Below are 12,745 nucleotides of genomic sequence, written 5' to 3' on the forward strand. Positions count from 1 at the left end.
GTGCCTGGATCCCCCAAGATCCCAGCGGGCCTGTCTGCTCTCCCCGGCAGCAGGTGTGCGGTGAGGACGAAGTGGACTGCTCCGACAAGGATGAGCCTGAGGCGGATGCGGACGTGCCCAGTGACTGCCCCACCGTCCGGGCACCGCTCACGTCTCTCAAGAGCCACCAGGGAGTAGTCATAGCCGCCGACTGGCTGGTCGGGGGGAAGCAGGCGGTGACGGCCTCCTGGGACCGGTCGGCGAACCTATACGACGTGGAGACATCCGAGCTCGTTCACTCGCTGACAGGTACTCGGACGCTTGTGTCTCCCGGAGTGCTTTCCACCCAGGTGCGCATCTGTGTCTTACCTCACGCGTCCCTCCTGGTCTGGACTGTTTCTCATTCTCAGAGACCCTTTCTAGTTAATAGAACTGTGGGCATGTAAATCTGTTTTATCTTTGGGGGTTTAACTGCATGTAGATACATGTGGCATCTGGATATTTGACATACGGTTGGTGCATCAGTTTTCTTTGTAACAAAGTTCCACAGACTTAGTGTCTTAAAATAACACGACTTTATGACGTTACGGTCCCTGAGCCAGGACTTCTGGGCGCCTGCTTGCTGGCCCTCTTCTCAGGGTCTCGTGGGTGAGTGATGTCGGCGGGGCTGAGCCCTCACCTGAGGACTGGCGGGAGGATCCCTCTCCTTGTGGCCCCTACTCAGATCTTGTTTTCCTGCCGGTTGTCAGCTGGGGACGGTTCTTAGCGTCCACGGGCTGCCCTCAGCCCCTCGTGGCCCCCCTGGGCATTTCAGCACATGCTGTGGGCTTTTTTCCAGGCCAGCAGGAGAGCATCTCTGCCCTGACCCTTTAAAGGGCCCACCTGATTAGGTCAGGCCCACCCAGGACAAGCTTTCCTTTGATTCACTCAAAGCCATTGATTTAGGGGCCTTACTAGCTAGATCTTGGTTAAATCTGCAGCATCCATTTTGCCTCACAAATTACCAAGATTACCAGGGTGCTGTCTCACTGCAGGCTCTGCTCAAACACAAGGAAAGGTATAGAGGGCATGGACTCGGGGTGAGCGTCTCTGGGCCGTTTTAGAGTTCTGCCCGCCTCAGGCATGTTTGCACGTCTATCAGGAAGTGCACTTCCTCAGTGAGCGACAAAGATTGTGCTTTACTGACGTCTCATCAGAGCTTGCTCTGGATTGAGGAGTTAAGAATTAATTTGTTTGCACACTCAGCCTGTTGGAGACTTGCCAGACCTCTGACTGTCGGGGTCAGGAGTGGGTCCCCTCACCTGTGTCCTGCTCCTTCAGGACCTCCAAGGGGAGGTGGGCTCCTCTGCGACCCTCAGGGTCACTTCTCTGGGAGCAGGGTGGTGGGACCGTGTGCTGAAGGCCTTACTGTGACCGCCTGCCCCGTCGTCTTCATCGCAGGGCACGACCAGGAGCTGACGCACTGCTGCACGCACCCTACCCAGCGGCTGGTGGTGACCTCCTCCCGTGACACGACTTTCCGTCTGTGGGACTTCAGGGATCCTTCCATCCACTCCGTGAATGTTTTCCAGGGCCACACAGAGTGAGTCAGTTGTTCAGCTGTTCGTGAAGCAGTTTTGTGGGTGGATGTTAAAGTTCAGTGCTAGCTTTAAATTTCAGCGTTAATTTCCAACTCTGCTGTTTTACCCAGTGGCTGTTCTTTCCCAAAACCTTTAGCTCAGTTTTGGAGATTTGAGGGAATTTTAGAGACCGAGAGGAGTACCTGATGATCCCTCCAGAACCGGTGGGACAGGAGGGGCTGGGGGCAGACGTCACTCAGGGAGGTGACACCGGAGCAGCTCAGAGCCCTGCGGGGTCGCTCTTGTCCAGTGCTGGTGATACACGAGCTTAGAGGCTGCTCCTTCTGAGAGGAGACACACAGACACTGACCCTTGTCCCGGCAGCCCCCACTGCCGGCTGTTCGGTGGCTCCTCGGGCAAGGCCGTGTCCTAACAGAGCTCTTTCTTTCCATGAACCTGTTCCTCCCCGTCTGACCTTCCCAGTGAGCGATGCGGCCGTCTGTACAGCCCACAGACCTCCCTTCGCCCCTGGCCCCATCGGGCCTGCAAGGCAGGACTCCTGTCCCGTCACACCTCCTGGGCGTGTCCGGTCCCGGCAGCTGCCCCTCCGGTGTCCCTGTGTCCCTCCCGCAGCCATCTCTTCAGGTGCTCCCCCTCTCGGGAGCGTGAGCTCAGCTCCGTTCCCTCTGTTTCATCTTCTGCTGGTCAACTTCAGGGCTGAGCTTTAGGTCTCATGTTCAGAATTAATGCACGTTTGACAGGAGGCCAGGGCAGGGTTCCTCAGGAAGCGGGAGGCTGAAAGACAGTTGAGGTGGAGATGGTGGCCCTGGGCCCTGGGCCCCGAGATCTGGCTGCAGCTGCCACTCGTCCTGCCACGGGGAGGCGTCATGTTCAAATACCTGTTTAATTTGTGGCCTAGCTTTGTGGCCGGTGGTTGTGTGAAATGGTGGCTGCTTTAGAGGTAATCACGAAAAAGTGACCGGGTCCGAATGTTCCAGTGGGATGGTCTCTGGTGGGAGCAGGAGCGGCTCAGAGTGGACAGGGCGCCGTGTCCGGCCCAGGGCCTTTCCCCCCGGACCCCCCAAGACATCGGTTCAGGCTGGTGTGCGCCGTCACCCCGAGGACGGGTGACCTGGGGGTGAGAGTGGAATGCACATGAAGCGCCGCTCTTACTCGGCGTTTACAGGTCTTCTCTTACTCGTGTTAGGATGAACTAGCGTGTTGTGTTGGTGTGTTGATACAGAAATGAGTCTCAGAACGTTCTCTCTTCGGCACTAGTTTCCTGCGGTATCAAGGGGAAGCCCCGCCTTCTTTTATGCCTGTGGGAGTTGGCGGGGCCTGGCGGGGGCGGCGTTCCCAGTCACGGCCGCACTGGGCCCCGCAGGCTGCACAGAGGCTCATGCCGCCTGGTCAGCAGTGGGGGCTGCAGGCCGCGCTGGCCCTTTCTAGGCAGCCTTCCCGCATTAGGTCAGCAGTCAGCCTCTGGAAACACATGGGTGTCTGAGAGACTTTGTGCAGGGTTTCCGCCCTGGGCTCTTCCTTGTCAGTGTTGCCTCCTAGGGTTGGGCGTGGTCATCTGGGGTCGAGCCATGTGACCATGGAGACCCATGGAATGCAGCCCCTTTGCACATGGGCGTAATTGTGTACCCTCGCAGAGGCCCCCAGCAGCAGAACCAGACGCATGAGCCCACGAGGGCCTCTTTCCAGAAGGAGAGCAGAGGCGGGGCTGCCCCTCACCCACGGTGCTTGGCAATCTCCTGCTTCCCCACGCTTTCGGGGATGCCAGGTGCCCTGTGCTCAGTCCTGCCCTCATTCAGCCTTGGGCACAGAGCCTGTCCTCTCCGGAACTCGCTCCTGGGCTGGGAGATGACTGCATTTTTCAGGGATGTTTTCTTGATCCTTTTAACTTGATTCTTTTCTGAAGGTTGAAGGTGGCACTCAGATGTGCTGTTCTCAGGAGCTTCGCTGTTCTTTGCTTGTTGGTGTTGCCCTGAAAATTCCCCGTGGCATGCTTTTAGTGGGCCATTGCTAAAACAGAGACAGTGTTTCTTAAAAATACGTTAACATGGTGTGAAACACACTTTGGAAAAGCTTCTCTTAGGGCGTATTTCTATTTTTTAGGGACTCAGTACAGACTTGAGTAAATGCTAGACTCTTACGTCTTTTCTAATGTGTGTGAGTCTCTTGACTCTCCAGGAAATTTGAGTTTTCTGTGTTGGGTTTTTCGGGGGAGGACGTGGCTTCAGCATAGATGGCTTAGTTCTGTAACCCTGTTTCTCTGGGAGCAAGATTCTTCCTCCCTTTTTGTTTTCTCTTTCTGTTACCCTTGGACTTCCACGTGGGTTCTGCACCTTGAAAAGTTAAGTTTGCGGTGTGGCCTTTCACCGTGAGATGGAATCCGTAGCCCGACGGGTGCCCTGGAGGTTTGCGCTGCATTGTTTTTGCTGGGAGGAGGTAAGAGCTCCTTGGTGGGGCTCTGGTTTTTTTTTTTTTCATTGAAAATTTTTTAAAAAGACAAATAAGCCCTTTTCTTTTTTGATGTGACACATTTATTTTCCCTTTGTGTCATGGAATCTCCTCATTTTGTTAGGAGTTTAACACAGTAGATTCACTCAGTGGGCGGCTGGGTTACTTGACCTGCTAGTGGCCCAAGGAGAACCAGTTTACATGAAAAGCGTCATTTTACGTATCTTACTCAGCAAACTGTTTTCCTAGTAGCGGGAGTGAGAACTTAACAGTGAGCACTGTTCTTGGAAGTAATAGAAATGTTTAATTGGAAAACTTGGGAATGTTACAGGAATTCATCTGTTGGCAGTTTATTTCTTATATATCTCTGTCCGTGTCAGGAGCAGGAATTGAAACCCAGTGCTTTTTATCCAGAATGAGCTGAATCCTTATAGATGCATGTGTTTTCCACCTGACAGTGTAACTCTGGAAGTGAGCGCCTTCAAGACGTCTTGGCGGGGACAGTGTGTATGGTGCTCTCTTGGTGGGGCTGGGCTCTGGCCATGTCGGCTGCGGATGCAGAGACGTTTCGGCCAGCAGCTCTTACTGCAGCGAGATCTGTTCTTGGGTTAAAGCCGCGCCTGCCCTTTGAGAGACCCCCATGACACTGTCCTCGAACAGAAGGCTCAGACCCTCCTCCCAGCACCACTGCCTCCTGCGGAGCTTCCTGGAGTCCTCACCCTGCCGTTTTCAGTTTTGTTTTGTTTCAGTTGCTATAAAAAGGGCCTGACAGTTGAGGCAGTCACTGGTCATTAAGCTTCCCCTGTGGGTGGCCAATGACTGCAGCCTGTGCCCAGCTGACAGTGTTGACACGTGCGCGTGAGCTCTGGCATTGGCACCGGCTGGAGACAGCTCAACGCGGGGGGTGTCTAAGAATGCAAAGTGTTTTCCTTTCTGCTTTGATTCTTTCCATGATTGTAACTTTTATCTCCCAAGTGGGAACTTGAGCGCTTTCTTTTAGGGAAGACGAGGCACCACATCTAACCAAAAAAAAAAAGAAAGCTGGAGATTATAACGCTGCTTTAAAGTTAGAACACTTTTGTATGTGTTTATTGCCACATTCCCAGAGGAGATAATTAGTGCTGAGCACTGAATTCTAGATCGTGTGCTTACCAGGGTGAGCGTAGCTTTGAATTTCGTGCTGCGCTGTTGACGGTTTTCTCTACGGTTTTCAAGAGAAGAAGTGTTCTGACAGCATGACATTTTTAACTGGGTGGTGGTTCCATTTAAGTACTGAGTTCTGTGCTCAGTCAGCAACACAGCTTGTGGGGGGAGGGGCCGGCTGTGGGCGCACCTGCTCTGGCTGGAGAGCGGTCACTCCTCCTGCTGGTCTCAAGCACGAGAGAAATGAGTGTCCTGCTGTGCGGCTTCCTCCAGGGCCTGGAGCAGGCTCCAGACGTGCCCCTCGTGGAAGTCACTGCTGGGGAGGGAGGGGCCCTGGGCCATTGCAGCGGCTGTAGAACTTGAACCTTATCCTCATCCCCCCGCCTGGGAGTCTTCTTCTGTTTCTCTTCAGTTAGATGGGTCGAGAACAGTTTCACTCGGGAAAGTGTAGAGACTTGTGTTCCTGGTGATGGACGGTTGACATCTGAGGCTGCCGTCACACCAAGGCTGGCCGTTCGAAGTCCCAGTAAATTGCCCCGTTTCAGGTTTTCTCAGCTCCGGTAGCCTGGAGACTCTGCTCAGATTCGTAGAGACCTGGACGGCAGCAGAGGTGGTGTAGGGTGTGTTTCTGGGAGTTCTCCTGGTGTGCATGAGCGATGTCTGTCTTGTGGTCATGGAAGTGGTGAGGAGGCATGAGCGCGGCGCGGGGAGGTCTCGGGGTTCTCTCTGTGTCGGCGGCAGGGGCTGCTCTGCCCGCCCCCCTTGGCCGCAGCTGGTGGAGTCCGAGGAGACTAAGTAGCGCTCCACTTACCCTTTTATGGAAGTCCCTGTTGGAGAAGGGCTGATAGTAACTAACAAAAACAAGGACTTCAGGGAGGTCAGTGAGTGTAGACCCCTCCTCTCTTTCACGAGGGGACCCGGACAGGGCACAGACCAGCACCCGCCTGGCTGGTTCCGGCGCATCGCTTCAGAGGCACGTCTGGACCCGGCTCGGGGATCGGAGAACCGGCCGGGGGACTCAGTGCTGAGCGTGGGAGCAGCTGCCTGAGGCGGAGCCGGGTCTGGGGAGACAGCGGTGAGGCGTCCATGCCCGGGCCTAGTCGCCGTGGGGCTTCCCTGCGTCCTCAGGGCCGCCGTGGGCACACGGGGGCTCTGCGGGCCTCCGCAGCCTTGGGTGCGCGTCCGCGCCTGCGTGCTGTGCCCTGGGCTCCGCGCCTCCGCTCCGGGCGCATTGGGTGCGCTTGTTTTCCCACGACCCCATGGTCGCTTTGTGCCGTTTGTGCTGGGGCCTCATGTTTTCTCTTTTTCTTTGTTACCAGATCCTCTTCTGTCTCATTGCTCCTAATGTTTAACTGACACAGCATTAAAACCAACCCTGCGTGGACACCCCGGGTCCATTCCTGTGCAGAAAGTCCCGAGTCCAGCGGCTGTAGGAGTTTCCTCTGCTTTCCGAGTTAGAGTCACGCGCGCACGTCTGAGGAGTGTGTGTGGGACCCTGTGAAGGAAGAGGTTGTGAACGTGGTCTGGGTGCCTGAGTAACCTTGGTCTCCTTGGAGAGACAAGACCAGTACACGAGACAGAACAAACCAGGAGTACGTGGAGCGGAGGGCAGCACTTAGTCTGGAGGACGCGGGACCGAGGGTTGTCACCCATCTAGTCTGATGACCGTGGCTCGTCCAGGTGACAGGGTGTCTCAGGGCCACGTGGGCCGCTGCAGTTCCCATGCTTTAGTTTTGTTTCCCTGGACGCTAGAGCGGCAGGTACCGGAGGCAGCAGGTGCCTGTGCTCAGCTGTGCAGCCGAGCCTGGAGCACGGCCTGGGTGTAGCAGGTTGTGCTGCTTCCCACGAGTGCCGTCGCTGTGGTGGGGGCTGAGCTGACGGTGGGGCTCCGTCCACGGGCTGCGCTGGCTGCTGACACATTTCCCTCTTTTGGCTGCAGGCTCCCCAGGCCCCCTGCCTGCACACGGGGCCTGCAGTCCTGTGGCTTCACTGAGTCTTGTGTTCCCGTACCTGGACCTTAGCTTGAGGATTGTATCTTGACCAGAGCGTAACAGGTTGAGGAAAGGGTTTTCCTGTCGCAGGATTTTGCAGTTACTTCCCTCCCTGTGCAGTCACGGCTGCCCTGGATCTGGGGAAGGGGCACCTGTGCTCCCTAGGCTGGGCAGCTCTCCTGTATGTCTCGCCTGGCGCCTGGTCCTCCCACGCCGTGGGCATCTCTCGGGACCCAGAGTCAGCCCTCGGGTGACTACACACCGTGTGTGACTTCTGCACAGGCGCCGATGCCCTGGGGTGGACGAGGAGATGACAAGGGTGGGTGGCTGTGCTGGTGACACTGCACTCCCCAAGGCTGGGTCTGCTGTCAGTAGCCGTCCCTGCCTCCCTGGGGAACCACGGGTTCGTCCTGTGCCCTCACCCCTCCATCTGGGCAAGGTATACAAACTGCTGTGGGAAGCTGGCTACTGATGCCACGGGCCCGTCTGTGTTCGCAGAGATCAGCCATGCTTCCTTTCACACGTACGGGAGCCTGCACGTCTGCATACGTGTTGCGGTCCGTGCAGCCCGGGTCACTTCTCAGGGGCTCGTTGCCTGGGCGCCAGGCATGTGTGTGTCTCCGCACACCCGACGCACTCAGGGGACGCGGGCCTGGGCGCAGCAGGTCTGGCTTGGTGAGCAATGGTGCAGTTGGGATTTCTCTGCTGATCCTGAGGAGGGAGGGGCCCCCGGGGAGCAGGGCCTCCTCCTCCAGGAGCAGCTGGGTTTTATGTTGAAGAAGAACCTGTGATACAGATTTGATTTTTCCTTTGAGTGTTTTTCCTGTAGGGTCTGCTGTTTGGGAGCTATCCTTTAAGGGCTGTTGAGAATTGTTTCATTTGGAGATGAGTCTTCTGTTTCTTGGGTGTCTGAGGTCTTGAGACCCGGGCTGATGAGTTGCTAAATCTGAGGACCCTTGTGGAGGGAGAGCACCTGCTCTCAGGGTGTCTGCCTGAGACGGCCTGTGTCTGTGAGGCCAGCTTCTGTGCCTTGAGCACGCAGCTCAGAGAAAGGTGGTCGGGAGGGGCCGTGGGGTCTGACCCTGGGCCCAGCGGGTTTCCCCTGCGGGTGGTGTGGGCACGAGAGGCGCTCTGGGCCTTCCCAGGTCTCCCTTCACAGGTGGCTGAGTCCCTGCGAAGGTTCACGAAGACTTTTTTTTTAAGCACAAACTTCTGTTGTATTTCAGTGTCGTTTATTGAGGCGTGAATGAGGCCACTGCCAGACATGCCAACGACACTTCACACTGAAGGGCTGGAAGCTGAGCCAGTGCTTCTGGGGGAAAGAATCGAAAGTGACGTAAAATAGCGCCTTCATACTTATCACTGTTTTTGTCTTCAGCCTCTCGTCAGTTTTTGGATCTACTAGTTTGCTGGGCAGAGGGCTTCTTTCTACCCTACAGAAAGGCTCACACTCCAGTGAAGAGAGTTAACACTGGGTGTGTAGCAGCTTGTGCTACACATCTATGCTGAACTGGTCTTACAGCTGTTTTGTCTTATATTTCCTTGTATCTAATGAGAAAAGCTCATTTTGTGCCCCTCTCACCTCCGCGTGGGTGGGTTACACACTGGAAGAGTGGTCTTCGGGGCTGCCGCAGGGCTCGGGGGGGCTGCCCCAGGGGTGGGGCGGACATCCCCTCAACAGCGTCCTGAAACCCAGCCTGCGGCTCTTCCTGCTGCTGTGGCTTTGAAGGAGAACGGCCTACACACAACTCTGCCGTTCTCTTTTGCTCAAAAACAAAACAAAGAAGCCTAAACAAAATGGTGAACGGTTCTTTGGAGCTGGTTTTCTGGTGGTGATGCTAAGGCCTGGGCCCTGCTCCTGGAGTCTTGCTCGTCTGGTCTGTTCTTTGGGGGTGACAGTGTTACTGTGGCTCGTTGGGAGCCCTGCAGCCAGGGCCCTACACGGGGCCAGAGAAGCCCACCGCCTCGGCGTTTCCCAGACGGCTATCTCCACATCATCTGGTTGTTTCCTTAGCCATGAAATTTCGGCAGATTGTCATGCAAAACAGCCCCGTGTCCCGCGTGGCTGGGCCGGCAGCTGCTGGTCCTGATGAGGAGCGTTAGCTGGGGCCTTCGCTGATGGGCCGCAGAGGGAGTGGAATGTTCCAGGCCGGGCAGTGGTGTGCGGTGGGGCGGGCACGCCGGCAGCCGGGGCGCACACTTGGCTGCTCCCGGCGACAAGACAAATGAGGCGCCATGGTTTGGCAGCGGCTGAGCTGCTCCAGGAGCGGCAGTGGTGCACCCGCCCCCCGAGGACCGCGTCGGAGGCCCTGGAACGGCGGCTCTGCGCCAGCTTCTGCCTCTGATGCCCCACAATGCCTGTCAGGACGTGATTTATTGAAAACCTAACGTCTTTCAGCACTTCATTAGCATAGGGCTCGATGGTCTTTTGTGGAGACTTTTTCATTAACTCAGCAGAATGGTAATGGAGATTTACCTGGGCCAGACCTTCTGAGGCCAGTCCACAGAGACGTCTTCCCTGGAGCCCGCCTGTGACCTTGGCGGAAAGGAGCACCCACACCGCATCTTCTGTTGTCCTCGGGCTCACCCTCTTCTCCCCCTTGCTCCTGGTGGCACACATGGCCTTTGGCTTCGACGACGTGTCTTCAGGGCCTGTCCACGCCTGCATGGATGGCAGCGGTGCCTTCTTCCTGGCTGAGTAATGTTCCATTGCACACGTGCTGTGTCGTCTATCCGCGCATCCGCTGGGGGACACACAGGCTGCGTCCGTCACTTGCTGTTGAGAGCAATGCTGTAGTGACCATGGGTGCGGGTGTCTTTTTGAGTTAGTGTTTTTGTTTTCTTTAGGTGCAGACCCAGGAGTGGGGCTGTTGGGTCACATGGTCACTCCATCTTTAAGTTCTGAGGAAAGTCAGCACTGCTTTCCGTGGTGGCTGCAGCAGTTTGCATTCCCACCAACAGTGCAGGAGGCTCGTCTCTTCACACTCTTGCCAGCACTCACTGTCTCTTGTCGCTTTGCGGACGGCTGTTCTGACTCATGAGCTGGTCTCATTCATTTCCCTGATGATTAGTGGTGGTGAGCATTTTTCGTGGGCCTTTTGGCCACTTGTAAACCTTCCTTGGAGACAAGTTTGTTGAAACCCTTTTTAAAAATTGTTCTTGTTGGAGTGAAATTTTTTCCAGTGTTTTGATTAAATTGATTGAAAGTTGCAGTTGGGGTAGATTTTTTTTTTAATTGTCTGCTGTTAGGCACAAATATGTGGAGATTGTGGCAGGTTCTCTGTAGCCTGGCCCATCTCGGTGGTGGCTCCTCTTTGCTCCTCTTTGCTGGAGAAGGTGGAGTGGAGCAGGAGAGCTCGGGGAGCAGGCTAGGCTGGTGGAGCCGTGAGCAGAGCAGAAGCCAGACGGCAGCTCCCTGGCCCTGGTGGCTCCGGCCTCCCTCCACCTGCTGGGGTCTGTGACAGCACAAGTGTGTTGGTTACGCGGTGTGGACGGGACCTTATTTATGCCCTTTACCCACAGTACCGTGACCTCTGCCGTGTTCACTGTGGGTGACAACGTTGTTTCTGGCAGTGATGACCGCACTGTGAAGGTCTGGGATTTAAAGAACATGCGGTCCCCCATCGCGACCATTCGCACAGACTCTGCCATCAACAGGTGAGGCTGCGGCTCCTCATGGGACCCCGAGGGTGCCTAAGAGGGTGGGTGTAGCGGGCGTCTGCTTCCTGTAAATCAGCGTTACCTGACGGAGCCTTGGGAAGAGCGTTTCAGACGACTCCTGGGAAGATAGTTTTTATTGATCCTCTACTGCAAATTCAGTATTCTGTAAACACTGGAACGTAGGGATGAATTCAGGTTGGTGTATTGAGCTTTCTGAGAATAAGAACGAGCTGTTTGTGGCCAGGTGTTACCATGTAAGCAACGGAGGTGACTCGGTCTGTTTTCTGGCGGCACCTGTGGTTTGCTGCTGTGCTTTGCCTTGAAGTGTGGATGCTACGAAGTATCTTACTGCGTTGCGATCTATAAGCTCAGGAAGTTGTGCTGTCACCGTTTGTACACAACCGGCTTTTGTCTTTGCAGGATCAACGTGTGCGTCGGCCAGAAAATCATTGCCCTCCCCCACGACAACCGCCAAGTCAGGCTGTTTGACATGTCGGGCGTGCGGCTGGCGCGGCTCCCCCGCAGCAGTCGGCAGGTACGTCGGGTGCCCCATCTCGTCACGGGAGCCGCAGGAAGAGCCTGGGATGTGGGCCCGGTCGTCTCTGACGGGTAGGAACACCCTACCAGCCCGGTGTGAGTTCAGGGCCCCACAATCCTTCCCCAAAAGAGGATTTTAAATAGCACTCACAGTATGCTCAGTTTAACCAGAAATGCCTGAAGTAACGTCACGTCATCGTGTAATCAGTGTGAAAACACAGACTGTACAGTGTTATTTTTCTTGCTAAGTCTTTGGTTGCTGGGTTTTCACTGGAAGGACTTCACCTGTACCCAGATGTCCTAGAGTTGAAAGTTGGAAGTGTTTCCGATGGCTGAGCTGAGTGCCAGTTCTCAGGTCTCACCTGAGACCAGCCAGGCTCTCTGTTCACAGTCTCACGGCCACGTCCTGGAGCTGAGTGCTGGCCAGCTTGGCTCACTCCCTGGCTGGTGTGTGATGGGGCAGCCGGCGCAGCTCGGGGGGCGTGGAAGCTCTTTGGGAAGGAGGCACCCTTCCACGGCATCTGCTCCTCCACTCAGGTGCGCTTTCCCGTGGGTCAGGGGTCGCTTTTGGTTCTGCGCGGGTGGTACAGTGCAGGGGCTGGTCAGACGGGCTGACGGTGGTGGACTGGGACCCCGGGTGATTCAAAGAGCGAGGCCAGGCTTGGCGCCTGTGGGCCGCGGGGGAGCTGTGGTGGCTGCAGCGGCGCCTCCCCGCTCTGCTGTGAGCCCACACGTGGCCGCGCCTGCCCTGCGTTCCTGGTGGTAGCTGTGCGGCTCAGCCAGGCCCTTGTTTCTGAGGGGCCGTGCCTGACCCTGCGGTCGGCATGGGTACGCCCCAGCCTCCTCTGCCTCTTGCCTTTGTGCACCGCTCCACCTCATTTGGGCCTGGCCTGCCTCGCAGCAGTCTCCCAGCCGTGGGTGGTTTTGGAGGTGGGTTGGGAGGCTGGCGGCCGTCGCAGCCTTACCCCTTCTCTGGGGGGCTCCAGCCTCCAGGAGGCCCGTCCTTCCCAGTGCTGTGCCGGCCCTCCTGTGGCCCTACCTTCCCAAGGCTGTGACAGACGGCTGCTCGTGCAGGGGGGTCACTCACGATGCGCAGAGTGTGAGCGCTTCTGCAGGCGGCTTTGCAGCTCTGGGCACTGCTGGCATCGCAGCCCGGGCCCCCCTCCCTCTCGGGGGTCCTGAGTGCATCACATGCACGGCCGTGCGGCCTGGAGGCTGAACCTGGGTCACCCCATGGCTTTGGGAAGAGTCTTCAAGAAAAGAGGAAGTTCTTAGCTCTTGGTGGTACTAACTCCACGGAGACGATTTCGGTTTTAACTGCCGGTGGACACACAGCTTTGCAGGAACTGTAGGGCCCTCTCGTGCTCGGAGTAACCTCCTCTGAAGTAGGTGAAATAGGCTTATTTTTAA

The 12,745-nt window shown here is 56.4% G+C and overlaps 1 protein-coding gene across 10 annotated transcripts in view; it reads left to right on the forward strand.

Annotated features, from left to right (window-relative positions):
* The window catches only part of WDR37 (WD repeat domain 37), a 46,771-nt gene that overhangs the window by 30,503 nt on the left and 3,523 nt on the right, over nucleotides 1-12,745 (forward strand). For 3 of the 10 annotated variants that reach the window (XM_032473742.1, XM_032473741.1, XM_032473744.1), the window contains 5 exons: nucleotides 51-288; nucleotides 1,420-1,561; nucleotides 10,661-10,795; nucleotides 11,219-11,333; nucleotides 11,727-11,872. In XM_032473742.1, the coding sequence (XP_032329633.1) occupies nucleotides 51-288; nucleotides 1,420-1,561; nucleotides 10,661-10,795; nucleotides 11,219-11,333; nucleotides 11,727-11,872 (776 nt within the window). Of the gene's footprint in view, nucleotides 1-50; nucleotides 289-1,419; nucleotides 1,562-10,660; nucleotides 10,796-11,218; nucleotides 11,408-11,726; nucleotides 11,873-12,745 lie in introns of all 10 variants that reach the window. The other 7 variants (XM_032473748.1, XM_032473743.1, XM_032473745.1 and 4 more) reach the window with 5 other exon arrangements.

Source organism: Camelus ferus, chromosome 35 (assembly GCF_009834535.1).
Source record: "Camelus ferus isolate YT-003-E chromosome 35, BCGSAC_Cfer_1.0, whole genome shotgun sequence".
Taxonomy (NCBI): Eukaryota; Metazoa; Chordata; class Mammalia; order Artiodactyla; family Camelidae; genus Camelus; species Camelus ferus.